The 26,314-nt window shown below is 45.4% G+C and overlaps 2 protein-coding genes across 2 annotated transcripts; one reads left to right on the top strand and one right to left on the bottom strand.

The window, feature by feature from the left end:
* Window positions 1-791: 791 nt before the first annotated feature.
* On the bottom strand, window positions 792-18,391 carry RAB20 (RAB20, member RAS oncogene family). The gene is made up of 2 exons (XM_044284593.1): window positions 18,082-18,391; window positions 792-1,912 (listed from the first exon to the last, which is right to left on the bottom strand). Exons 1-2 carry the CDS (start codon window positions 18,254-18,256, stop codon window positions 1,398-1,400), a joined length of 690 nt encoding a protein of 229 aa, XP_044140528.1. The 5' UTR covers window positions 18,257-18,391; the 3' UTR covers window positions 792-1,397.
* Window positions 18,392-18,415: 24 nt separating this feature from the next.
* On the top strand, window positions 18,416-21,686 carry LOC122930899 (programmed cell death 6 interacting protein). The gene is made up of 2 exons (XM_044284592.1): window positions 18,416-18,514; window positions 18,592-21,686. Exon 2 carries the CDS (start codon window positions 18,719-18,721, stop codon window positions 21,323-21,325), a length of 2,607 nt encoding a protein of 868 aa, XP_044140527.1. The 5' UTR covers window positions 18,416-18,514; window positions 18,592-18,718; the 3' UTR covers window positions 21,326-21,686.
* The last annotated feature ends 4,628 nt before the right edge of the window (window positions 21,687-26,314 follow it).

The following is a 26,314-nucleotide window of genomic DNA, read 5'->3' as shown; positions in this document are numbered from 1 at the left end:
TGTTATTGCCCTGAACTCATAAGATCATATGAGTGCGGGACAATAGCACCGCAGGCGGCCCAACGTGCACAGAGTCATTGTAATCTATGATTCTGTGCGTTCTCGTGTGCACAATCAATGCCACTCACGGACCGTATGCCTCGGAGGGCAAACAGTCGTGTGCAAGGGCCCTAACACGGCTTACTGGTACATAAGCCAGCAGCTGCACATGTATCACAAGTATGCTGGCTGTCTGGTAAGCAGCAATGTACAGATCCAGTGCAGAGAGCTGGCTGCACCACGGGTATGAAAGTAGCTATTACTTAGTTCTTTTAGTTAGCAGCCTAGGAGAGCTGAAAAGAAAGCGCATGTGCCAGAGCCGTGCTATCGAACTCTACAGTGATGCCAGGAACTATTGCGCCAACCAGGAGCCCTCCCAAGAACCGGACAGGCTTATCAAAGTACTGTAAGAGGCCACTGCGCAAGCGCGGCCACCACTGCAGGGTGGTATAGGTGGCAGTATCCCATGGAAACCAATAATAAACATAAAAATGGAGGAAAATAGAGAAAATGGTGTAGAAAAAAAAATTTGAAGGCATTTTTTCTGATTTTTATATCTTTACATAAGGGACTGTGTGTGATATGATTCTTAAGATGGGTATACCCCTTTTACTCATCCCACATCGATGCTCTGGAAGACAGTATTGTATTTCCTTGAAAATCTTAAAATGTACTTGATTTTATAAAAAATAAAAAAATAAGAGGCTGAACTTGCAATAAAAGACACTAGAAAAAAAAAAAAAAAAAAGAAAGAAAATTCTTACATTTAATATTAGGTCATTCATACAGGTTAATGACAAATCACATCATTAATGATGGTCATAAATTACTCCTCGCCCCAAAAATATACTTATTCATCATATAGGTATATACATTCATAGCATACGAAAAGTTGTTATAATGTATCGTTTCTGACCAATCATAAAAGGTCACGACTCCTGGATAGACACTACTCATTTTCAAAAAATTTTGCTCAAAAACTAATTAAATGAAGTTACTTTTCAAACAGAAATATGAAACTATTTTTGAATGGAGTCAGGCAAACATTCCCATATGTGAAGCTTCGTTATTCTGTGGAAAATGAGCAGAATTTTATAAATAAATGTACTAAACGTACTTGGCAAACAATGCAAAAGCCATTGAAATGATCTGTAAAACGTATTTGATTGCTATAAATGAATCAGTAAGCGTAAGATTCATTCGATTAGTTGTTTAGTACTACAATTTGGTGTATTTGTGCAAAATCCTGCTCGTCTTAATAAAGCTTCTTACATTTGACTGTACAGAACCGCTGGTATATTTAGTCAAGTTAACTGGAAATGCCAAGCAGTTGGGAGGACCATCAAGAAACCCAACTGTTAACAGCAGCCGCTTTTAGTCTTTTTCTCGTGATGGTTCTGTGTCAGTATGACTGTATCGTCTGGTCCATTTGCTTTCTTCTTCACAATTAATGGGATGACCATATTAAAGACACTTTCAAACAGGAAATCGACATTGTATCCCGTTTTTGCGCTGGTTTCAAAGCACATTTTGTCTGCGGCTGGGGTATGGGTTTCATCCACCATTCTATACTTCATGATCCGTTTGTACAGTGCAATAGCATCTTCATTATGAACCTGTTTGCGAACTTTGGAAGCACTACCTCTACGAGGCTTTTCTCCTTCAGACTCTCCCTCGGCTTCATAGTCATCGGTGAGGTCGATTTTGTTGCCCACTAAGGCAAAGATGCAGTCGTCACTGGCGGTGTCAGTCAGGCCCAAGAATCTGTCCTCAAGCTCCACGAGACTCTGATTGTTACAGACGTCATAGGTCAAGATGATAGCAGAAGCAGACCGGCAGTACATAGAGCCCAAGCCGTGGAACTGCTCCCTCCCTAAAAGAGAATGAAGACACACAGAGAACGTCTGTAAGACACAGGTTATAACATGGTTCTTTGTCAGTTTCTCAGTTACTTCATTGGCCGCGTCAGGGTTTTCACTACAAGTAAACCATTCACAAAGCTGTCAGACTAGTTCCAAGGGCTATTTTTACTGTGTGTTTTCTGACACATGTATAAGTAGAAGTCTGAGATCTCCCAGCAGGTTATCCCACAAAAAGCATTACTATGCAATAAATAGTACAAAGTATTTCTGCAATATACATTAAATAAAATTGTTTGGTTTTCTATGTAAATTACGTTTTCGTCTCTGGTAGCGCCCTCTACTGTTTCTCCTTCTGGTCCACCTTCTCCTGCACTTAGTGGTGGAATAACATGCTCTGTAGCTTTCCTGCTCCCTCCCCCTCCCCTAAGGTCAGGAACAGTGATCTCCAAAAGAAGCAAGCGAAGTGCCCAGACACCGTTCATTTATTCGTCCCTACGTCTATATAGCTACATCTCTCTCTAGACGATGAAGAAGGAAATTGTGGGGGTATTACATATCATATGTGGGGAAGAGCTAATGGCAGAGCATTCTAGAAGATGCAGGTGCTTGATACAGTCCTGCTCACCCACAAAAAGCAAAAAACGTCCTGCAGATATGGGAGTAAAGAATGTTTTGCATTCATAGGAAACCCCCTTGAAGGTCTAACAAATTATTCAGCAATGGACAGATTTCTGCCACACGCTCATCTGTAACACAGAACTGCATTTAATGCATATGTACATGGTAGCATTTTCATTGTTCAAATGCATCTAAAAAAATATATATGCAAAAAGCCATAATTGAAAATACTGTCCCATTTTGTGTATACAGTCACATGGCCTAGAAACATCTCAGCCCCATAGAAGTGAATGGGGCCGAGCTGCAATACCAGGCACAGGAGCTGTACAATGTACGGCGAACTGTGACTGTGGCACTCACATCAAACGACAGTCCGGTTATAGGGTGACAGAGGAAACCACACTCGATACTGACTGCAGCATCTGTAACTGTGATCCTGCTACTAACAGTGCCCATGCCATCAGAGCACAGAAATAGTACACCACTGGCACTCTGTGGACTTCTGCCAGCGCCATACAATTATGCTGCTAGAGTTGACACATGACACCAGGATTATACCACACGCATGGTTTACTTAAGGCCTGTAACCACTGAGACATACATCTTTAAAGAAGCTGTATACAAAACAGTAGAAGATTTTTAAAGGGGCATTCCCACCATATCGCTAGGAAATGCCCCCATTGTCTGATAGGTGCGGGTCCCACCTCTGGGGCCGCGCGGCCCCTGCTTCCATTCATTTCTATGGGGCAGACGGAAATAGCCGAGCCAGCGCTTAGCTATTTTCAGTGGCCCCATGGAAAGGAATAGAGGGTGGCTGCGCATGCGTAGTGCGCCCTCCGTTCATTTCCCCGCTCCATTCTCATTGTAGGTGCGGGTTCCAGAAGTGGGACCCGCACCTTTCAGACAATGGGAGCATATGCTAGCGATATGCCCCCATTGTGTGCGACACTGGACATAGTAAGGCCTTTTTTTCAATAAAATAAACATTTCAAAACTAAAAAGATTTAAAAAAGCAACAAACCAGTTCATATAGATATATTGTAGAAGGGACATGTCAGTTCTCGGTACAGATTTAAAGGGGTTGTCCGGGTTTAAAGATGAACCCGGACATACCCATATTTTCACCCAGACAGCCCCACATCGATGAGCATTGGAGCATTTCATGAATCGCGCAGGGCAAAGGCTTGTTTGTTTACCTAGGCACACTGCCAGACAGAGGCTTCCGCCCAGCAGTGTGTTTGGTGACGTCACCGGCTCCGATGGGCCGGCTTTAGCGCTGCCCTAGCCATTTTACAGGATAGGGCAGCGCTAAAGCCCATCCATCAGTGCCAGTGATGTCACCAGGCTCACTGCATGAAATGCTCCGATGCTCATCTTGGTTGGGCTGCCTGGGTGAAAATATGGGTATGTCTTTAATTTTCGGCAAAATTTCACTGTAAAACCTGCTGTGTCAATGGCCCCTTTACAATAACTACTAACCCAAGCAGGTATATTTATCCAGGGCTATACACAGTTCATGAGATGCCACAGGTAAACACACTTTTCAGACATCAAAGGCATTGTCCCACTTCAGCAAATGGTATTTATCATGTAGATTAGGTTAATACAGGGCACTTACAGATGTACTGTTATTGCCCATATTGCCTCCTTTGCAGTCCAGCAGCAGTGGCAGCGTTTGCACACTATAGGGAAAAGTGCCAGCCTAGCTGATAGCCAAGACCATGGGGGCTCACATAGGCTGGAGCTTTTTCCTATAGTGTGCAAGCACGGCCACTGCTGCTGGATTGCAGGGTGGTCATAACCACGGAAAAAAAGCAGTGTATAATGTGATGGAAAAATGAATCCAGCCACCAAAGGAGGCAATATGGATAATAACAATACATTAGTGCCTTGTATTAACTTTCTCTACATAATAAATACCATTTGCTGAAGTGAGACAGCAAATTGGTGCCAACAAAAAAAAATAATAATACAGCCATTCCTTACAACCAAGAATCAGTTGGCAGCTTTCATGCAATCTCTGGCAGCCAATAGAGATGAATGGAGCAGCCCTGTGCACGCTCAGCTGCTGCCTAATTATCAGAGTACATTACAACAGCCTGGACATGCTGGGAGTTGTAGTCCTCTCCTCTTATAAAGTACTCTGATAATACATAATAACGGCTTGAACACGCTGGGAGTCGTAGTCCCATCCTCTTATACCTCCCCAGTAATGTGCACTGATATGACATAATAATGGCTTAGACATGCTGGGAGTTATACCTCCTGCTGTAATGTACTCTGAATTAGGGCTGGGGTTGATGGATAGGCAAGGGTAGTCGACCGCCTAGGGCGTCACCTCGCTACCCATAAAGGGGGGTTCACTCACGGCCACACCTGCGACTGTTCAACCTCACAAGCCTCAGGACACTAAGCCTGAAGCCAGTGAGGCATTGGAACAGTGCACGAAGCTGCAATGACGTACTCACAGTGACCGGGGGGGGGGGGGGGGGGCAGGGGTGCATGGTTTGGTTGGTTTGGTGACAAGGACTTGGATGGAGGGGTTAGGTGCACAGAACCAAGAACCATGATGTGGGGGCACTGTCACAAGAACTGTGGGGGGGGGGGTAGCACAGAGAAAAGGAACATAGTGTGGGGGCACTGTCACAAGGACTGGGGGGGCAGCACAGAGACAAGGAACACGGATCCCATTTTACAATAAAATGATCTTACACACTATTCCTCCTAGTAAACAACTAAATGAAAAGACTATAGTCACAAGATACTGCTGCTAGTATGTGTAAAGATGCAAAATTAAATGTTGTTATGCATTTCAATTCAATTTGGTGCGTTTGATGTAGCTAAATAAACACACGTGTTCACATATTTCATTTTCAACGAATCGACGTAGTGCGACTGTGTTGTTGGTACATTATTATAAGATATGGGGCCCCACTTTGTCTAAAACCGGCCCTGCCTCTGGACATCCAGACGCATCCAGTTTTGGCCTTGTGGACACAGCCACATTTTTCAAATCTGACGTGACACTTTATGTGGTAGTAACTTCAGAATGCTTTTACTTATCACAGCAAGTCGGAGACTGATTTTCTTTTCATAACAACACTGTATGTTAGTTGCAAATTTTGGTGCATAAGTTGTGGGTTTATTTATGAAAACTCTAAAACAATTACAATTTTCCAAATTAGAATTTTTCTTCTTATAAGAAAGTTATACCACACAAATTAGCTAATAACTAGTATTTTCCATATATCAACTTTATGTTGGAATCGCTTTCTAAATGTCCTTTTATCTTTTAGGATATTAGAAGGCTTAAAATTTTAAAGGGGTTTTCTGAGACTTTTATACTGATAACTTGTATAGTGGCTGTGCTTGGTATCACAGCTCTGTCCCATTCAATTCAATGGGGATGAGCTGTGCCTAGGCAATGTGACCAATAAACGTGACGTCATATGGCCAGCTAAACTGCAAGAAGGCCATGGCATTACTGTGAGCGCCGATGCCTTCTCAAACAGCTGATTGGCCTGGGTCCCAATTGTCGGACCACCACGATTATGTACTGAGGATCTATCAATTTGCAGGCAGCAAAAACGTAAATGGCTGTGTGCACGAGCCCTAAAAGTCTCAGAAAACCCTTTAATAGCAATTTTTCTAATGTACAAGACATTTTCCAAAACCTATATTTCGGCGACCAATTTATTTCTGAAGTTACTTTAAAAGGACTAGATATATATAGGAACCCCTCAGAAATCACCACATTTTGAAAACTGCTCCCCTGTAAGGAAAGACCTACAAGGATGTTTGGGCAAGAGGCACGGATCGAATGGAAAGGCGCACAATTCGACTTTTGAAGCACAAATTTAGCGAAATAGGTTTGGGAGCCATGCTGCAACTGCAATGCCACTCAGGTATCAGTGCCAGCCCCACTAGAGGACTTGAATTTCCAATACACTGATCTATGGTAAAATACATTACAATACTTCTGTATTGTAATGTAATTTACCCGTTAGTATCACACTGACAGTTTTCCTATTAGACCCTACCTATACATGGCAACATCAGAGGCCATTGTTAGGCTTTCAATAGTCGCCTTCAGAAACCTGCAATACTGTTGCAGGGGCCCTACCTGTTAATCACTTAGATGCCATGGTCGTTATTGTCCAAGAGAGCTAAGGGGTTAAACGGCCAGGATCAGAGTTGGCTCCAATTTCGGCCATTGGAGCGTGGATGGAACAAGTGATCATGGTGATTCCCAATTGAGAGGAAAGGAAAAGTGAACAATTCCAAATCAGAGATGTCAACTGTAAGTCACTGGATATACCCGCGCTGTGTGAAACTAATATCTGCCCCTATACGGGCACTGAATAGTGGTAATATAGTGTTTTGTGGTACTAGTATTTACCAGGGTTGGGGGGCCCACTCAGGCTTTGGCCCTCCTTTGCCAAGCCCCTGTCTACGCCTCTGATGCCCTTCATTTATGACAGATAACAATTAAGTCCAGAAAAAGGAGTATTAAAAATGCAGATTTTTTGCAGCAAAGTAGTCAAGAATAAGCATGAGACTCAATACAGGTCTTTATCATCATAATTCAACTGCCCCGCATTTATAATTGGGGATAACAAAGAATCTATTTCTCTAATATGTCAGTGGGACGCTGAATTGTTACTGCAGTGGGAAGCCTTCACTTGGAATGCAGAACACGTGCGCAGCACCAGGCATGGCAGTACAACAGAAGGATGCATTGATTTACAGTGTATATACCATAGGCTACTTTCACACTCGCGTCTTGTGCGGATCCGTCATGGACGGATCCGTTCAGATAATACAACCGTCTGCATCCGGTCAGAACGGATCTGTTTGTATTATCTGTAACATAGCCAAGACAGATCCGTCTTTAACACCACTGAAAGTCAATGGAGGACGGATCCGTTTCCTATTGTGCCAGTGAAAACGGATCCGTCCCCATTGACTTACATTGTGTGCCAGGACGGATCCGTTTGGCTCTGTTTCGTCAGACGGATACCAAAACGCTGCACAGCATTTTGGTGTCCGCCTCCAAAGCGGAATAGAGACTTATTCTCCATGACACCACTGGAAATAGCCAAGTGTTCAAGCCAAGGGTAACTTTCATACTTGCTGTAAACTACCAGACTGTGACAATATAGTTTTGTCATCTGCATTAGGTAGGAGTATAAGGGGGACTGATCGGTAAGCACTCTTCTGCCTAGAATACATATGCTCTTGACAAGGTATTGATCAGAGCCAATACATTCTAATACTGTACAGAGCGCTCGCTCCATACAGTATTGAAACAAAGTTTTATGCAAATCGACTTCAGATGTTTCATACGAAGTCGATTTGCTCATCCCCAAATTATCATCACTGTAGCCCAGGTCTGGAAAAGAGTGACAGCTGCCTGAGAAGAGTCATGGTTATCCATGAGTGCCTGCTCTCCTGCCCACCTGCTGAACACTGGCAGTTACCTTCTAGGGAGAAAACTAAGGAGAAGCCTGTCAGTCATCAGCAGGTGGGCGGGGAGAGCAGGAGATTATGAATAACCAGGACTCTTCTCAGGCAGATGTGACTCTTTTCCAGGCGCCGTCTACAATGATTATGATGCCGGTTCTCAGCAACCACTTACTTTTAGTTTACGAAAGGCACAATGCTGAAATCAACATGTCTGTTACTACGTTATGCTACCCTCACTTAGGGCAGCATAAAGTTGATCACAGGCTCCCTTCAAATCGGTCACAGAATGTGCATATCCCGGCGATACTTAAATCTGATTGCAATTGTTACTGGATATGTGACTGATGTAAGTTAGGGTGTGTTCACACAGCCTTAAGTGTTTTGCGGTCCTCCAGCAGATACTGGCAGTGTGTACGCTGCATCATGGTATGGACCCACTGACTTCAATGGGTCTGTGATCGGCATTTTCCGTGTGTGGCCACACCACAAAAGATAAAACATGTCCTATGCTTTGCTGGCTTCAACACACGGGCGTATCTAGATTCCACTCGATAACGAGGGGAATAAAGACAAAAAGGGAGGTAGGGCATAATAGGGTAGTACGTCTAACACAAACATAAATTGATTGGAACACAAAGGTGCTCACCTTTTAGGGTTGTGCTAATGATAGGCACAACGCTATTGTGGACTTGTAGAATTATAGACCCTTTTTCCAGGACTGCAGCCGCAGAAAGAGTGTCTTTGGGATCGGATGCCCAATCCCGCAAAGAATACAATAGGAAAAGACTATAGATGCATAAAACGCGTTTCGGGACTCAAAAAGTCCCTTTCGTCAGGTTATTAAGTAATTACTTAATAACCTGACGAAGGGGACTTTGAGCCCCGAAACGCGTTGTTTTATGCATCTATAGTATCCATGAAATAAAGAAGGTTTGATCTCTAAAGACCTTCTCTACCAGTGATTTTGCGCCTGACCAGAACTTCTTTTCCTATGCTTTGCTGGAACATGCACACCACAAAACACTTACAGTTGTGTGAATGCCCCCGTAATCTGTTATGTGTATGGCTCTAAAGTATATGTTGGTGTTAATTAAATAATGATGAATAAAAATAAGCCTAACTTTATTTTGAGAAAAAGCTTTCTTCTTACTTCTGCCTTTATAGGGTAAGACCTGGTAGGCGCCGTAGGAGCTCCACAGATGCCAGACAAGGTTTCTACACAAATGTCTGCTAATACAATTCTAGGAATCCTAATGTTGGGAGAATAGTGATTGTCCTCAATTTTGTAAGTACCAATCATTAGGGTGCTATTATATTTGCGGCCGAGTCATTAATGGTGAAATGAAAGTGCCAGAGAACTTTGAGAGTGCCCTTCTGGGACTTTATTCCTCTTTGGACAATAAGAAACCTACTCGCCTGTTTAAGCAGCTTATCATTGCAGCCCCATTCCTTATTGCAAACTTTTGGCCATCTACTAAAAGGGAGACCAAATTTACCGATTTGAGGAGATTTATTTGTGGGAAATGCGAGCCAATCATAAGTCTGTGGAGATTTGGCGGGCCTGGAAAACACACCAACATATAGGGATCACCCCTAAATCCATACCGCTAGCATTTGTTCCATACTCTCTTCTGCCTCCACTATTCCCTGTGGTCTCTCGCCTCCCTGACACTTTCTTCTTCTCTCTTTTTAATGGGTGTATACAGGTTATTAATGCGCACTTGATTCATGTAATATCCTGACATAGCGATTCATATCATTTGTTTGGTAAACTTTTGATGCTCTGTTGACTGTGAACAATTGCTCGAAAGAACTTTTAATGACTGCGACCTCTTTGAAATGGTTGAGATGTTTATATGATTTTTATATTATTTTGCCTCTCTTTTAGGCTACTTTCACACTGGCGTTTTAAATTCCGTTTGTGAGATCAGTTTCAGGGATCTCACAAACAGTTCAAAACGGATCAGTTCAGCCCCAATGCATTCTGAATGGATAAGGATCTGTTCAGAATGCATCAGTTTGGCTCCGTTCCGCCTCCATTACGCTCTGTATGCGGAGCCAAACGGATCCGTCCTGACTTACAATGTAAGTCAATGGGAGCGGATCCGTTTTCACTGACACAATATGGTGCAATTGAAAACGGATCCGTCCCCCATTGACTTTCAATGTAAGTCAGGATGGATCCGTTCTGAACGGATACAATCGTTTGCATTATAGGTGCGGATCCGTCTGTGCAGATACCAGACGGATCCGCACCTAACGCAAATGTGAAAGTAGCCTTACCTGTACCTTTTATTCTCAAGAAACATTTAAAAATAAAAAAATAGCAGAAAACTTTGAGAATATCTGTTATAAGGAGCCAATATTCTGAATATAGGCTGGAAATTGTGACATGCACCAGCCACAAGGTTAACATACCATGGTTACACTTCATGTAAGTAGCCTATGACTGGCAAAGAGGGCTCACTAAGCGGATTGCTACATTCACAGAGATGACGTGCTTCATTTTGGCCCCCTGCCCCACTCTCCCTGAGCTTCTTATAGTTTTTAACCAAATCCATCCTGTACCAAGGAAATTTAAAATGACAGTGATAAATATGTGCGGAGGCAACCAATCCTCCGATAAGCAGGAAACCACCGGGATGTCTATCCACAATAAATATTTAACGCCGTGCAACATGATCGGTTAGAAACAATGGATGAAAAGGTAAGACAAGTAGACACGAGCTATAGAAAGGAATCCTTGTTTGCAGCGTTTGCTGTAATAATATGAATTTGTAACTGTGAACCAATATATTTTAACCCTGGAAAATCTTCCTTGGCAATTTTGTCTTGCATCCTGCCCTCCATGCATTCAGGGTTTATGTGCCTTCTTCCAGTACCGAAAGCATGATGCTCCATACTGACAGTGACGTGTGCTCAGGTATTGGCCTGGACAATACTAAATACCGGGCAGTACCAAAGCCTTTTTCTGTGTGACCTGCTGCAAGCAGAGGGTGCACCGCTGCAGCATACAGGAGACGGGCACATGGGCACAGCGAGCATTGCTGTGATCACTAATGGAAGCAGCGGCTGCTGGAAGTGAGGGGAGTGTATGGCGATTACTGGCAAAATACTGACCAGCTATGACTACTGGGAAAGGGAAGGGCTCATTCACACGACTGCCATGTTTTGCAGTCTACAAATTGCAGATCCGCAAAGCACGGATGCCGCCCGTGTGCCTTTTGCAATTTGCGGAACAGAACGGATGGCCCATTACAGAAATGCCTATTCTTGTCCACAAAACGGACAAGAATAGTACATGATCTATAATTTTTGCGGGGCCAAGGAATGGAGCAAGGGATGTGGCGGACAGCACACGGAGTGCTGTCCGCATCTTTTGCTGCCCCATTGAAGTGAATGGGTCCGCACCCAAGCTGCAAAAAATGTGGCTTGGATGCGGAACCAAACCACGGTCGTGTGAATGAGCCCTAAAAGTAAGGTCACACTTGGGACAGCGCCTATTCTAGTTTAGATACGACTATGTTTAGGCCAAATATTGGGGGAGATTTATCAAAACTAGTGCTAAGGAAAACTGGTTTAGTTGCAACCAATCAGATTGATCCTTTCATTTTCCAAAGCAGCGCAGAAAAATACAAAAAATAAAGGAACCTGACTAGTTGCTATGGGCAACTAAGCCAGTTTTCCTTAGCCCCGGTTTTGATAAATCTCTCCCATGGTATTTTTGTTTTCCTCCCTGTACACAACAATTCATAACTTTTTTACCTTTACATCAATGTAACTATATGAGGACTTATTTTCAAGGAACAGAAGATGATTTTAGGGACAATTCGGGAATACATACATAATCCTCTATATTCATAGCAGAATATCTAAAAGGCAATTCGCTGTTGTGTTTACCAAGGAAAGCCGACCGGCCGTGCAACCTCCAGAACGTTCGGGGATGCTGAAAAGACCATGTAAACCCATATGGAGAAAGAAGTTACAAAATGTGTACGAGAAGGGAAATAACTTCATATGTGACCGCATAGCTGAGAAATATTAAAGGGGTTGGCCACTTTCTGGTTATAGTCGACCAATGTGTTTGTAACATGATTATATAGCCATAAGGTATGCTTCTGTATTTGCAAGTCTTCTCTGCTGTCCACATAGAGGTCCTGTCCATAAGATGGCGGCTGATGGAGGGTCACGTGATCCAGCAAATTGATCCTCTGATGTCTCCTTCATTCAAATACACCGCACCTGGGAGTTTAGTGCAGGTGCAGGGTGTTTGACTAGAGAAAATACCACATGAAGTTGGTCACATGACCTTCCATCAGCGGCCATCTTATGGACAGGACCTCTGTGGGGACAGCACAGAAGATTTACCTAACAAGGAGGCATGGCTTATGAAATATAGCAAATGGCACAGAATATATATATTAGTAATTGTGATAGTCTTCTTACATACACATCGGTCACAAGCAGCCAGAAAGTAGTCAACCCCTTTAATATAACTGTACAACTGTTCAGAGCATAGACAACAGATGGCCTACAACAGCTGAGGAGCAAATTCCCTGAAATCCCGAGCAGTACCTACCTTCCAGTGCTTAGGTTACTGCACAGAAAACAGGAGTTTAAAGCAGCTCATACAGATTAATGTCTGATGATTGGGACTAAGTGACCATCTAATGTGTACAGGGACCTTCTGTCTCCTGAAGCAAGGTGCCTGGAGAGAGGAGCTGACATCATATACACACATATATCTCCTATTTAATGTACAGTATTTCATATAGGCTGAGAATGGTACCTTTTCTTGTAATGGTGGCATTACACTGCCAATTGTTGGACAGATTTCCGAGAGGAAGGTTACTACAAACACTCATTCTGGGTATTCTGCCCAGGTAAAGGTGCCGCAGCAAAACTGTAGTTTATCTGGTGAATTCATCCTTCATGCAGACACCTCAAATCAGCATTTCTGGGCAGCAAAAAAGATAGAGCATGTCCTATTATTGTCCGCAGCCACGGATAAGAATAAGCATTTCTATCATAATGCTGGCCATGTGCGGTCCGCAAAATGCGGAACGCACATGGCCGGTGTCCGTGTTTTGCGGAATGGACCCTTAATCTGTATGAGGACGAGCCAGTTCAGTAGAGGGGAGAGTATAGAGGCTACACTGGAGAACAGCGCTATCTGTATAACATAGTTCCAATAACAGTGCGCATTACTCCACATATTATTTGTACGTTTATACAGGAATCTTCTAGTTTAACACGTCAGAGACATTTCGGAAGTGTAATGCCCCATGCACACCGGTGTATTCCAGGTCCAAGAGAGTATACTATGGCACACAGCCTGACTGTCAGCCTCATTCACATTTCCACGTCTGTTTGACGGACATCCGCCCAGGTTTCATCCGTGAAGGATTCGTGTTTGCTCCGTGGGTCATCCATATTCCACTGACACTGCTGAGCTGAAAATTAATTTCAAAAGCATCTCCTATCGGTGGTCAGGCAAAAACGGGCATCCGTTTTGTCTTTATGACTTTCACTGACCCACAGACTTCAATGGTTGTGTATGGTCTGGATCACAGAGCAAAGTAGGGCATGTCTGCCTTGATTTTTTTCACTGACCCACAGCCAGTAAAAAAAATAAAAAAATATATTCTGATGTGTGAAGAGACATATTAAAATCAATGGATATGTGCGATTTCCACTGAAAATGTGGACAGAACACATCAGTGAAAACCAGAAATGTGAACGAGGCCTTACTGCTGAGCTGTACTGCAGTCCATGTGTGCTGAAGAGCAATGTCAAACGCTATAGAATCTGCATCATCGGAAGGAAAAGAGGCGCCATGCTTTATAAACCCTGCACCCCGCTTCACCCGGCTTTCTATTTAAAGGGCTTATTTCATGACTAATGAATGAAAAAACCCGAAAATTAGACATCATATAGTACACGACAATCTCTTTCTAACAAAGCTGGAACCATCCCTGTACCTAACAGGAATCCAGAGATCTCCTCATTCATTGCTCTGCTAGATTTATAACAAGCTGGCATCTCAAGGGGAGTGTCTTTTCTGCTGAAGCTCAGGGGGCGTGTCTCAGCTCTCCCTATCACAGCTAAGGGGGTGTGTCTCAGCTCTCCTTATCACAGCTCAGGAAGGCAGTTGAAGGATGAAACTGAGCATGTGCGGCCATCTCAGTGAGGCGGACGAAGAAATAAGAAAAAAAAACAGCAGGTGGCGCTATAAAGATATATTTTAATGAATAACTGTGCTAAATTTTTAATTACATGCAATTACAAAATAATTCAGATCAAGGTGCTGGTTTGAAAACTGTAGAATATTTTTCATGGGCCATCCCCTTTAAGAGACCTCGGGACCATACGGTGTTTGCCAGAAGCCACTGCATGCATATGTCTTTGCCGACCATTACCGCTGTGAAAACACATGATGAATATGCATTTCACATAAGATGAGCTGACACTGTGAATCGGCTACTTCTTCATTTCAGTTGCACAATAAATGGGAATTCTGGCATGTGGTAACGCTTCACGGAGCAGAAGTACAGCAAGATGCCAGCATGGTCTTGTGATTTATCACTGGCGCAGCACGTAGGATCCGTGTGGCTCAGACAAATATTTATTCTGCGTTTAGGGCCTATTACACTGCGCAATTATCGGCAAATTATCGGGAACAGGCGCTCATAGGAACACTCGTTCTCAATAACTGGCTCAGATAACAGAGAAGCCGATAAATGACCAACCGCCGGTTCACTGGCTGATGGGGCATCTTTTACCAGGATGAAATATGCCCGATTATTGCCATCAGGGATGTGCTGCCGATAACGAACAGAAGAGAACAAAGGAGGAATGACTGCGGTAGAAATAGCTCCTCTAGCGCTCTGTCTGTAATCAGCGCCAGAGGACGTGTTCTCACCTCACCGTACATCGGGCAGTGTAACCACACCTTTAGGCTACATGCACACGACCGTATGCATTTTGCGGTCCACAAAAAAAAAAAAAAAAAAAAAAAAACACGGATGACATCCAGATGCCATCCATTTTTTTTGCGGATCCATTGTAACAATACCTAAAACGGACGAGAATAGGACATGTTTTATTTTTTTGCGGGGCTGCGGAACGGACATACTGATGCGGACAGCACATGGTGTACTGCCCGCATTTTTTGCTGACCCATTGAAAGGTCATCATCCTATCCGCAAAAAAACGTAACGGACACGGAAACTAAATACGTTTGTGTACATGTAGCCTAATGTGTATAACTATCCGTACAGAGCATGCGGATATTGGTAGTGTGGGGGATTCAGGTCACTGAAGAGCAGCATTTGTCTTCATCAGCATGACGCAACTGAAAACCAAGATATTTTCAGAGCGCTGGATTTCAACATTGTCGCAGAGAGCTACATTACTACAATGGTTACTACACGCAACTGGGACAATTCTATGGAAAACCACAGATTTAAAACTGCAACCACAACGCTCAAGGCCGCAGTCCTTTAGCCATTTTCAACTGTGTGAACTGCAGTGTGAACTGCAAATAACATCTGGAAAATCTGCACCGTTAGCCAACATAGCCTGGGAGAGGTCGGGATAGGTTTCCTTCTCTGATCTAGACACATTTGCGTAAAGCCGAGTTCACATCACCATTTACTTTCCCGTTCTTCTGATCAATCAGAAGAACAAAAAATGTAAAAAACAAACAAAACAAAAATAAAATGATTATTTTGAGCATCTGTGTGTCAGTTCCATCAGAGGTCAGTTTTTTTGCCTGGAAAAAAAGTCAGTTTTTTATCTTTCTGCTCTTCAGAAGAGCGGATAACTGAAGAGTGATGTGAACGTGGCCTTACAGTACACCGGAAAGCTGCACGAGGGGACGCTCTGCCACATGGATTGCCATCAACTTCAAAAACCAGAGATAGCTGCTGCAAATAAAGAGGGATAGGACCGATCTTCACAAGCATCGGAGATGCCATGCCAGAGCCTGGCCCAGGGTGATGTATGGCGCACGGAAAAAACTAGAGATACAGGGAGAAATTCATCCCACTACTCCTTTTTTTGGACACAGTTTTGCAAGTTTTTCATCGCCATCTTACATTTAGAATCAATGGTGGACATACAGAAGTTACGCAGAGGCTGCCGCCGGTCTTAATAAATGTGCCAGTGTGCGTATACCCGTAGACTGAAGGCATTACATTCACAGCATGCGCATTCTCCCTGCAAACCCCCAATATCTGAACTCACCCGTAGGGCTCATACAAATGGTAGCAATGGGGCGCTATTTTGTAGAGGCCACAGTAAAGGCTGCAGCAGTGCCCTTCTTTTGCCAAGTGGCATAAACTGCATGTATTTTTACCGATAACCGCCACAGCTCTGCAGCTAAGGCTACTTTCACACTAGCGTTCGATCGGATCCGTTCTGAACGGATCCGATCATAATAAGGCTACTTTCACACTAGCGTTCATAGGTCCGTTCGTGAGCTCCGTTTGAAGGAGCTCACGAGCGGACCCAGACGCCTCCGTCCAGCCCTGATGCAGACTGAAGCACTGCATCAGTCTGGCGGCGTTCAGCCTCCGCTCCGCTCGCCTCCGCACGGACAGGCGGACAGCTGAACGCTGCTTGCAGCGTTCAGCTGTCCGCCTGGCCGTGCGGATCCGTTCAGACTTACAATGTAAGTCAATGGGAACGGATCTGCTTGAAGATGAGCCCATATGGCTCAATCTTCAAGCGGATCCGTCCCCCATTGACTTTACATTGAAAGTCTGAACGGATCCGCTCAGGCTACTTGCGAACTTAGAAATTTTTCTAAGTTATTAATGCAGACGGATCCGTACTGAACGGAGCCTCCGTCTGCATTAATATGATCGGATCCGTTCAGAACGGATCCGATCAAGCGCAAGTGTGAAAGTAGCCTAATGCAGACGGAGGCTCCGTTCAGAACGGATCTGTCTGCATTATATTAGCAAAAAAAAAACAAAGTGTAAAATTAGCCTGAGCGGATCCGTCCAGACTTTTACATTGAAAGTCAATGGGGGACGAATCCGCTTGAAGATTGAGCCATATTGTGGCATCTTCAAACGGATCCGTCCCCATTGACTTACATTGTAAGTCTGGACGGATCCGCACGCCTCCGCACGGCCAGGCGGCGTTCAGGTGTCCGCCTGCGGAGCGGAGGCTGAACGCCGCCAGACTGATGCAGTCTGAGCGGATCCGCATCCATTCAGACTGCATCAGGGCTGGACGGAAGCGTTCGGGTCCGCTCGTGAGCCCCTTCAAACGGAGCTCATGAGCGGACAGCCGAACGCTAGTGTGAAACTAGCCTAAGGGCTCATGCACCCGAATGTGTGCGCCCCATGCACGGGCACCATTTGTGTGCATGCCATTTGCAGACCCTTGAATAGGTCCACAATCCGCAAGAGACGGTCCTCACCGCAAAAAAAAATAGAACATGTTCTACTTTTTTGCGGTGCGGATGCACGGACCGGAATCCCACAGGAACACTCCGCAGTGCTTCCGCTCTGCACCTCATCTTGCAGGCCCATTCAAGTGGCCCGTATATTGTGGACCCGCTGTTTGTGAGCTGCAATACGGGCCGCACACGTTCCACCCCTGAGGAAGCTGACGCGGAACACACAATGCATGTAATTGTTTTTTAGCTCTATTTTTATGAATTAATAAAGTCTCTTTTGATATATTGCTATATGTGTGCAGAGAGTCCCGAATTCGATATAGGTGATTTACGGGCATTAAAAAGTTGCAGAACCGGGGTCTTGCAACCTTTTCTTTTTACGCCCCCAAAAAATAACTTATGGTCCGTGGTGGCAGAATCCATAACGGAATTCTTAGATAACCCGAACCTTGTACGTCGAAGTACGCTCATCCCTAGTGATGGTGATGCCCCCCATTTCAGCAATATCCCTTGGTCCTGAAGTGCTGACCATGAAGGACAGGAGGGGGGGTGCAGTGAGGAGAGGGGCACCTCCAGCCACAACAGAAGCACTGCCACCCATGGTGTATAAATGGTGGGGGGCTACACAGCTGAACACCACACATCCATCCATTCTCCCATCTAGCCGGAGCCCACGAGCATTACCTGCAGTGTCCCAGATGGAGATGTTGTAGGGACCCCACTGCTTGAGGTAAAAGGCTCCCCCGACCGTGCTGACCGTGTCCTGGAACCTCCTCTCCATGTACCTGTGCAGCAGAGACGTCTTGCCCACGTTCATGTCTCCCAGAAGCACCACCTTCAGGTCTGGCTTCTTCATCATGGTGCCGACCAGCTATGGGGAGCCTAGAGTGGCAGGCAGCTGGCAGCGCATAGCCCGGCTGGGGGCACACACTTGTGCAGAACTTTGCTAACTTGGCATAAACAGGGACGAGTTCAGGAAGTTGGCTCCCGTCAGCCCCCGCCCCGGCTCCTCCTCCCCCCCCCGTGATGTGCCCCGCCCACTCGCCGCAGACTTCTCACTGAGGGCCTGCTTCTCCTGCCCGCGGGGGGCCCCGGCTGACATCTTGTCTGCATGCAGGTACGGGGCAGGGCGGTGACAGGTGCAGTGTGTGGGGCATTACATGACACAGGAAGTGACAGCGCACTCTCTTCCAGGTGACTCACCCTGCCGTGTGACCGACGAGGAGGCGTCACCCGGAAATCTCTCCCGCTCGGACGATACTGAGGTAGAGAGCGCCGCCGCTCACAGTTCTCCCGGTCAGCAGCAGGACGCGGTGCAGTCATGGCCGCTTTCATCTCCGTGCCCCTCAAGAAGACGTCGGAGGTAGACCTGGTGAAGCCGCTCTCCAAGTTCATCCAGAGCACGTACCCGTCCGGGGAAGAGCAGGCCGAGTACTGCCGGGCGGTGGACGAGCTGAACAAGCTGCGCCGGAGCGCGGTAGGTAGGCCGCTGGATAAGCACGAGAGCTCGCTGGAGACCGTGCAGAGGTACTACGACCAGCTCTGCTCCATAGAGCCCAAGTTCCCGTTCGCAGAAGGGCAGCTGTGCCTCACCTTTACCTGGAAGGACGCCTTCGATAAGGGCACCCTGTTCGGCGGCTCGGTGAAGCTGGGCCTGGCCAGCCTGGGCTATGAGAAGACCTGTGTGCTCTTCAACGTCGGGGCCCTGGCCAGCCAGATCGCCTCCGAGCAGAACCTGGATAATGACGAAGCTCTGAAGGCCGCCTCCAGGTACTACCAGCTGGCCAGCGGGGCCTTCTCCCACATCAAAGACACTGTGCTGTCCTCCCTAAACCGAGAGCCCACTGTGGACATCTCCCCAGACACCATGGGGGGCCTGAGTATCATCATGCTGGCCCAGGCCCAGGAGGTCTTCTTCCTCAAAGCAACCAGAGACAAGATGAAGGATGCCATCATAGCCAAGCTGGCCAACCAAGCTGCTGATTTCTATGGAGATGCCCTTAAGCAGTGCCAGTACAAAGACGCTCTGCCCAAGGAGGTGTACCCTGTGCTGGCTGCCAAACACTCCATCATGCAGGCCCATGCGCAGTACCACCAGTCGGTCCTGGCAAAGCAGCAGAAGAAATTTGGGGAAGAGATTGGCAGGTTGCAGCACGCTGCTGATCTGGTGAAAACCGTGGCCTCCAGGTACGATGAGTATGTCAACGTCAAGGATCTGTCTGATAAAGTTAGCCGTGCTCTGACAGCCGCCAAGAAAGACAATGATTTCATTTACCATGATAGAGTACCAGACTTGAAAGACCTTGAACCCGTCGGAAAAGCTGCGCTTGTAAAATCCACACCGATCTCGGTGCCTCTGAGCCAGAAGTATACCGACCTGTTTGAGAAGATGGTGCCTCTTGCCGTGCAACAGTCAATGAGTCTCTATAACCAGAGAAAGGCAGAACTGATCAATGGCACGATTGCCAGGATGAGAGATGCCACAACCTTATGTAATGGGGTCCTTGCCTCTTTAAACCTTCCAGCTGCAATTGAAGATGTTTCTGGCGACTCTATACCTCAATCTATTTTGCAGAAATCAAAGGCTGTCATCGAGCAAGGTGGTATCCAGACAATTGACCAACTAATCCGAGACCTTCCAGAGCTTCTCCTGCGAAACAGGGAAATTCTGGACGCATCGCTCAAGTTTCTGGACGAGGAAGAGGCAACTGATAATGATCTGAAATCAAAATTCAAAGAGAGATGGCAAAGAACACCTTCTATTGAACTGTATAAGCCTCTGAGAAGTGAAGGTGCCAACATGAGTAATATTTTGGATAAAGCCATTTCAGCAGATGCTGTTGTGAAAGATCGCTATCAGTCTCAGCGTGAAGCCATCGCCATCTTGTGTAAGGGAGAAGCTGATCTCAATGCAGCCATTCCTTCTGCCAACCCTGCAAAAACCATGCAAGGCAGTGAGGTTGTACTCTCCTTAAAGTCTCTGTTGGCCCAGTTGGACGAAGTAAAGAAAGAAAGAGAGCAACTTGAGAATGATATTAAATCTGTTAATTTTGACATGACAACCAAATTTCTCACTGCTTTGGCCCAAGATGCAGCCATCAATGAAGAAGCCCTGTCGGTGACCGAGCTTGATCGAATCTATGGAGGCTACACTGACCGAGTGCAGAAGAACCTTACAAAGCAGGAGGAGCTGATTGGTCAAATTCAAGTTGCTCACCAGGAATTTTCTAAGATGAAGCAATCAAACAGTGAGGCCAACTTAAGAGAAGAAGTCTTGAAAAAATTAGCTGCAGGTCACGACAGCTACATTGAACTTGTAGCTAACCTAAGAGAAGGCACAAAGTTCTACAATGACCTTACTGAAATCCTGCTGAAATTCCAAGGTAAATGCAGCGATATTGTTTTTGCCCGGAAGACAGAAAGAGATGAATTGCTGAAGGATTTGCAGCAAAGTATTGCAAGAGAGCCAAGCGCACCATCAATGCCGGCTGTACCAAGTTACCAGAGTGCTCCGACAGGTCCTGCTACTGGTGGCACATCAAGCATTCCAACACCAGCTCCAAGGACTGTCTATAACAACAAGCAACCTCCACCACGTCCTCCTCCTCCAGCAGTCCCCACAAGTGCTCCAATCCCTGTTAGTGCAGCTCAGAATGTGAACCCTGCCCTAGCAGGTGCTACAGCTCCAGCACCTTCACAGCCTCTGACTAGCACTGTCCCATCACAGGCACAAGGTCCTCCATTCCCCACCTACCCAGGATACACAGGGTATTATGGGATGCCTATGCCTGTTGGCTATAATCCATATATGTATGGCCAAACCGTTCCACCCTACCTATACCAACCACAGGCTGGTCAGGCACCTTATCCAACTCAGCCTTCTGGTTTCCCATGCCCACAGCCACCTTTCTTCCCACCTCAGCAATAAGTGTGTAGACAAAATAAAAAATACCAAGAAAATGGAAAGTCTCTTTTAGTGGCAGTAAGTCCCTAATTCCCGTCTTCTGAGAACTGTTTGAGCTAAACTTCTGATAGCACTAAGCCATTTCTGCCTGAGACGTGATCAGAACTGAAGGGACTTGAGCTCGAGCTCAGAGATGTGCAGATATCTCCGGTAACACTATGCTCTTTCATATATAAAAATGGTTGTTTAGTTCTCTATTTTTCTTTCTCTATTTTTACTCTTTCTTTTACATTTAGTTATTGTATGCTATTTTGTCTATTAATCAAAAGCCTTGTAAATCATAATGAGAATAAATGTAAAAATAAATCAGAACAACGTATGAGAACATTTGGTCTAAGTTAGATGTGTAATTCAGATTAAAAAAAACGGGCTGCATAGGTTTGAAGATTTTTTTTTTGGTATATTTTTTTTTTTACCTTTTGGCTTACCATTGTGTTAGTGTAACTGTCATTTCTTAACTGTTTGAATTATTAGTGTGGTGTTGGTGGTGTTCTCGGCACAGTCCTCCACCATTTGAAGGGTTTCTGCCACCAGATTTAACCCTATTAAGCTAGTTGACATTAGCACATCGCTAATGTCAGCCAAACCCAACTAGCCTATTCCTACTTTTATCTATGCTCCTGTTACTCCAGAAATATAACTTATAATATGCTAATTAGCCTCTAGGAGCAGGGGGGCATTGTTCCTGCTCCTAGAGGCTCCGTTCTCCCACCTTTGTCGCCTTCCTCCAAGTCCTGATTGACAGGGCCCAGGCAGCGCTCACATCTGTCTGCCAGCCCTGTGCTCTGGTGAAATCTTGCGCCTACGCCGAATACTGAATGGCGTGATATTTCACCAGAGTACAGGCCTGGCAGATAGATGCGGTGCCTGGCCCTGTCAATCAGTACTCGGTGGGAGAACGGAGCCTCTAAGAGCAGGAACAACGCCCCACCCTACCCCTGCTCCTAGAGGCTAAATAGCATATTATAAGTTATATTTCTGGAGTAACGGGGGCATAGATAAAAGTAAGAATAGGCTAGTTAGGTTCAGCTGACATTAGCACATCGCTAATGTTGGCTAGTTTAATAGGGTTAATTCTGGTGACAGAATCCCTTTTTAAGGGCTGTTTCACACGAGCAAGTCCATTGCAGGAATCTCGCTCCTTCTGTGTGTGTGTGTGATCCTCCGCTCTGGACTTGCAGGAGCGCACGGCATTATCATGATCCGAAGTCGATTCGCATAAAACTTTGTTAGAATACTGCTCCGTACGGCATTAGAATGTATTGGCTCATTACTTTGCCAGGTCTTGAGACTTTGGGTAATAACTTCAGGAATTAATTTCTACTGTAAAAAAAACTTTTACCAAACTCTGGTTCTCCAAGGCACCACTCGCTCCATACAGTATTCTAACGAAGTTTTACGCTAATTAACTTTGGATGTTTCCTCCGAAGTGGATTCGCTCATCCCTAGAGACTTGTAAAGATTTTTAGGACCATTACACATGGCTAGAAGATCTTAGGAGGTTTACCCCGTTTCTCAGATAATAGTCACTTATAACCTTTTACTGTGATGTCTGGAGACTGTATAGATGTGACATCCTTTTCCCATGAGAAAAGAAATTGACATCTAAAAAAAGAATCGTATTTGAATTCTTTCCATGACTATATACAAATGTAGCAGAGCTAAAATGAACTCTGATAACACATGGTACAGTGACAAAAGCTATTGAAAAGTTGGTAATCTTTTCTTGACATTTCTTACTTGGCTCGGCTGCCTGTAGGTTCTAGAAACAGAAGTGTCCTGGTAGAAGATCCTGGATAGATCCCCAGAGTCTCCAGGCTAAAAATATGACAGTCGCAGTAAGCATTTTCAGAATGAGTATGTAAGGTGGTTATCTACTATACCGCACTAATGTGCTCTCATATCCGTCATCTTGGGGTCTGATAAACACTTACATTTATATTAGATGCATATTGCTTCACCATAGCTTTGCATGGAACCTATGTGTAAGTGATTATTTTTTTATTAAAAGCGCTTACTCGGGGTAGATCACCCCCACACTTGTGGATTGACACTTTTTAAGCCTATAATACACATTCAGATAATTGTGCAGATCATTGCTAACGAGCATTTGTGTGACCGCTCGTCAGTGATGATCTGGCAGTGTAATACTGCCAGCAATTTAGAATCTTTTAGCAGGTTTAAAAATCCTTGTTATCTGGCAGCAGATTGTGCTGTGTAATCACGCTCTGCTACCAGTGATGGCCAGTTCGCAGTGTTCACCCGCAAACACATGCGATCTGCCATCTTCACTCACAAGTCCGGTGAGGCACAGGTAAGTCCTTAGGCTACTTTCACACTAGCGTTCGGGTGTCCGCTTGTGAGCTCCGTTTGAAGGGCTCTCACAAGCGGCCCCGAACGCATCCGTCCAGCACTAATGCATTCTGAGTGGACGCGGATCCGCTCAGAATGCATCAGTTTGGCAGCGTTCAGCCTCCGATCAGCAGGCGGACACCTGAACGCTGCTTGCAGCGTTCGGTGTCCGCCTGGCCGCGCGGAGGCAAGCGGATCCGTCCAGACTTACATTGTAAGTCAATGGGGACGGATCCGTTTGAAGATGACACAATATGGCTCAATCTTCAAACGGATCCGTCCCGCATTGACTTTCAATGTAAAGTCTGGACGGATCCGTTCAGGCTACTTTCACAGTATAATGCAGGCTACTTTTAACAATATAATGCAGACGGATCCGTTCTGAACGGAGCCACCGTCTGCATTATATGAGCGGATCCGTCTCAGACGGATCCGCTCTGAACGCAAGTGTGAAAGTAGCCTTACCTGTGCACGAGCCGGTCTGAAATGAAATGCGGTCTCCAGGAGCAGGCAGTTCCGAGAACAGCCGCCGGGGGCCGTTCTGGGAACAGCCTGCTCCCGGAGACCGCATTTCATTTTAGACCGGCTTGCGCACAGGTAAGGACTTACCTGTGCCTCACCGGACTTGTCAGTTAAGATGGCAGATCACATGTGTTCGCTGGCCATCACTGATCTCCAAATGCTATAATCGGCTGATTGTGAGGATCACAAAGGCGGTATTACACTGCCAGATGTACCGGCACCAACCTAATTTCACAGGACAATGCAGGAGGAATGATTCGCTCATTCTCTTCTATATATTATCGGCAGCCTATCCACGGGGAGATGTGCTGGCGATAATCGGGCACCTTTCATCCTGATGGAAGATGTCCAGCAGCCGATGAACTAGCGTTTGCGTGTTTATACAAGCCCATTATCACAAATGAGGTTCCTATGCAGACTAATATGCCCTTAACAGGGGAACCAAACTGGATCTAGTGGATTCTTTTTCTCAATATTTGGTGTTTCCCAGATTTGCTCTTCAGGCTGAGGACACACATTACTAATGTGTGTCAGTCATATTTTTACCCCCCTATTCACGTTGACATTTTGTTTTTTCCTTGGACCGTGAGGCATCCATAGCCTGGCCATAGATCTAGCCTAAGGGTGCTTTCATGCTTGCGGCAGAGTGATCCGGCAATCTGCATGCAAACCGACAGCATTTGTAGACAGATGCGGATCAGTCTCACAAACTGGTTCTATCTGTCCGTTTGTCAAATGGATCCGGTTCGATTTATTTTTTTTCCACATTTTTAAAGGTCTACACATGCGCAGACCGGAAGGACGGATCCGGCATTCAGGCAAATGTTCCGTTTTTTGGGCCAGAGATAAAACCGCAGCATGCTGCAGTATTATCTCCGTCCTGAAAAGGCAAAAGGACTGACCTGAAGACATCCTGATGCATCCTGAACGGATTGCGCTCCATTCAGAAGGCATTAGGATAAAACTGATCAGTTCTTTTCCGGTACAGAGCCCCTAGGACGGAACTCTATGTCGGAAAATAAAAACGCAAGTGTTAAAGTACCCTTAGTAAAAAGGAAATATAGCGAAAGATTCTAAGGGGGAAGGGATACAGCTCAGCCACCACTAAAATCCACTCATTTTATCTGTCCATTTAAAACCATAACATCTGATATCGTTGGCAAATAGCCAAATGTCAGAGAAAGACACTCCCTTGGCAGCGCGTTTTGAACCTGCTGGTCATTTTTCACATGCTCAGGATAGTTAATAGCTTGGCACAGGCCCTTTTTGGGTATGGCCACACCTAGTGTAAATGCTGCAGATTTTTCACAGTGAATTTGCAGGCGTAAAATTTGCATTGTTTAGAGTAGCAACAAAGTGGACGCAGTGAGCGTCCGCACATGACACGCGGTGCACACCGGTGTAGTTCATGCAGCTTTAGCTCCGTTTCCGAACCAAAATCCACATGTGTTACTTGTGCGGGTTTGCCGTTGATCTCACCCTTTGCAACGCAGAGGGTGAAATTTCTGGCAATTCTGTACCAAAATCCACATGATTTGGTGCAGATTTCAGCCAGATACGCCATGGAGATTTCTGAGCAGAACTGACTTGTATCACTTTCACACAGTCAGTATTGGTCATCCAAAACCAGGACTGGGTCCAAAACACAGAAGAGGAACGAATCTTTCCATTAGGCCTCATGCACACAAACGCATTTACATTCCGTGTCCGCTTTACGGACATGGATAGGACTGTTCTGTTAGTGGCCAGCTGTTCCGTTCCACAAAATACAGAATGCACACGGATGTCATCCGTATTTGTTGCGGACCGCAAAATACATACGGTCGTGTGCATGAGGCCTTACACTTTGTAGGTTCCACTCCTGGTTTTGGATCCCAGATACTGACCACTTGAAAGTGGCTTAAGGCTCCCTTGTCTTGCTGCACTGAAGTCGCATGACTGTGATCCGCTGATTTACGTGTCGTTTGGCATCAGCGAGTAGAAAAATGAAATGCTAACTTTTTGCAAGCGAGTCACAGTTCCGTGCAATTTACACTTGAAATCTATGCCCCATGTGATCTGCAGTCAAATATCCGGCAG

Source organism: Bufo gargarizans, chromosome 3 (assembly GCF_014858855.1).
Source record: "Bufo gargarizans isolate SCDJY-AF-19 chromosome 3, ASM1485885v1, whole genome shotgun sequence".
NCBI lineage: Eukaryota > Metazoa > Chordata > Amphibia > Anura > Bufonidae > Bufo > Bufo gargarizans.
The sequence above is the reverse complement of the archived record's forward strand: the minus strand, read 5'-3'. Positions and strand labels throughout refer to the sequence as shown.

Coding starts and splice junctions, on each gene's coding strand:
- RAB20 (XM_044284593.1), bottom strand. CDS start 18,256: ATGATGAAGAAGCCAGACCTGAAGGTGGTGCTTCTGGGAGACATGAAC. Junction 1,913..18,081: donor CTCCATCTGGGACACTGCAG/GTAATGCTCGTG, acceptor ATTCTCTTTTAG/GGAGGGAGCAGTTCCACGGC.
- LOC122930899 (XM_044284592.1), top strand. CDS start 18,719: ATGGCCGCTTTCATCTCCGTGCCCCTCAAGAAGACGTCGGAGGTAGAC.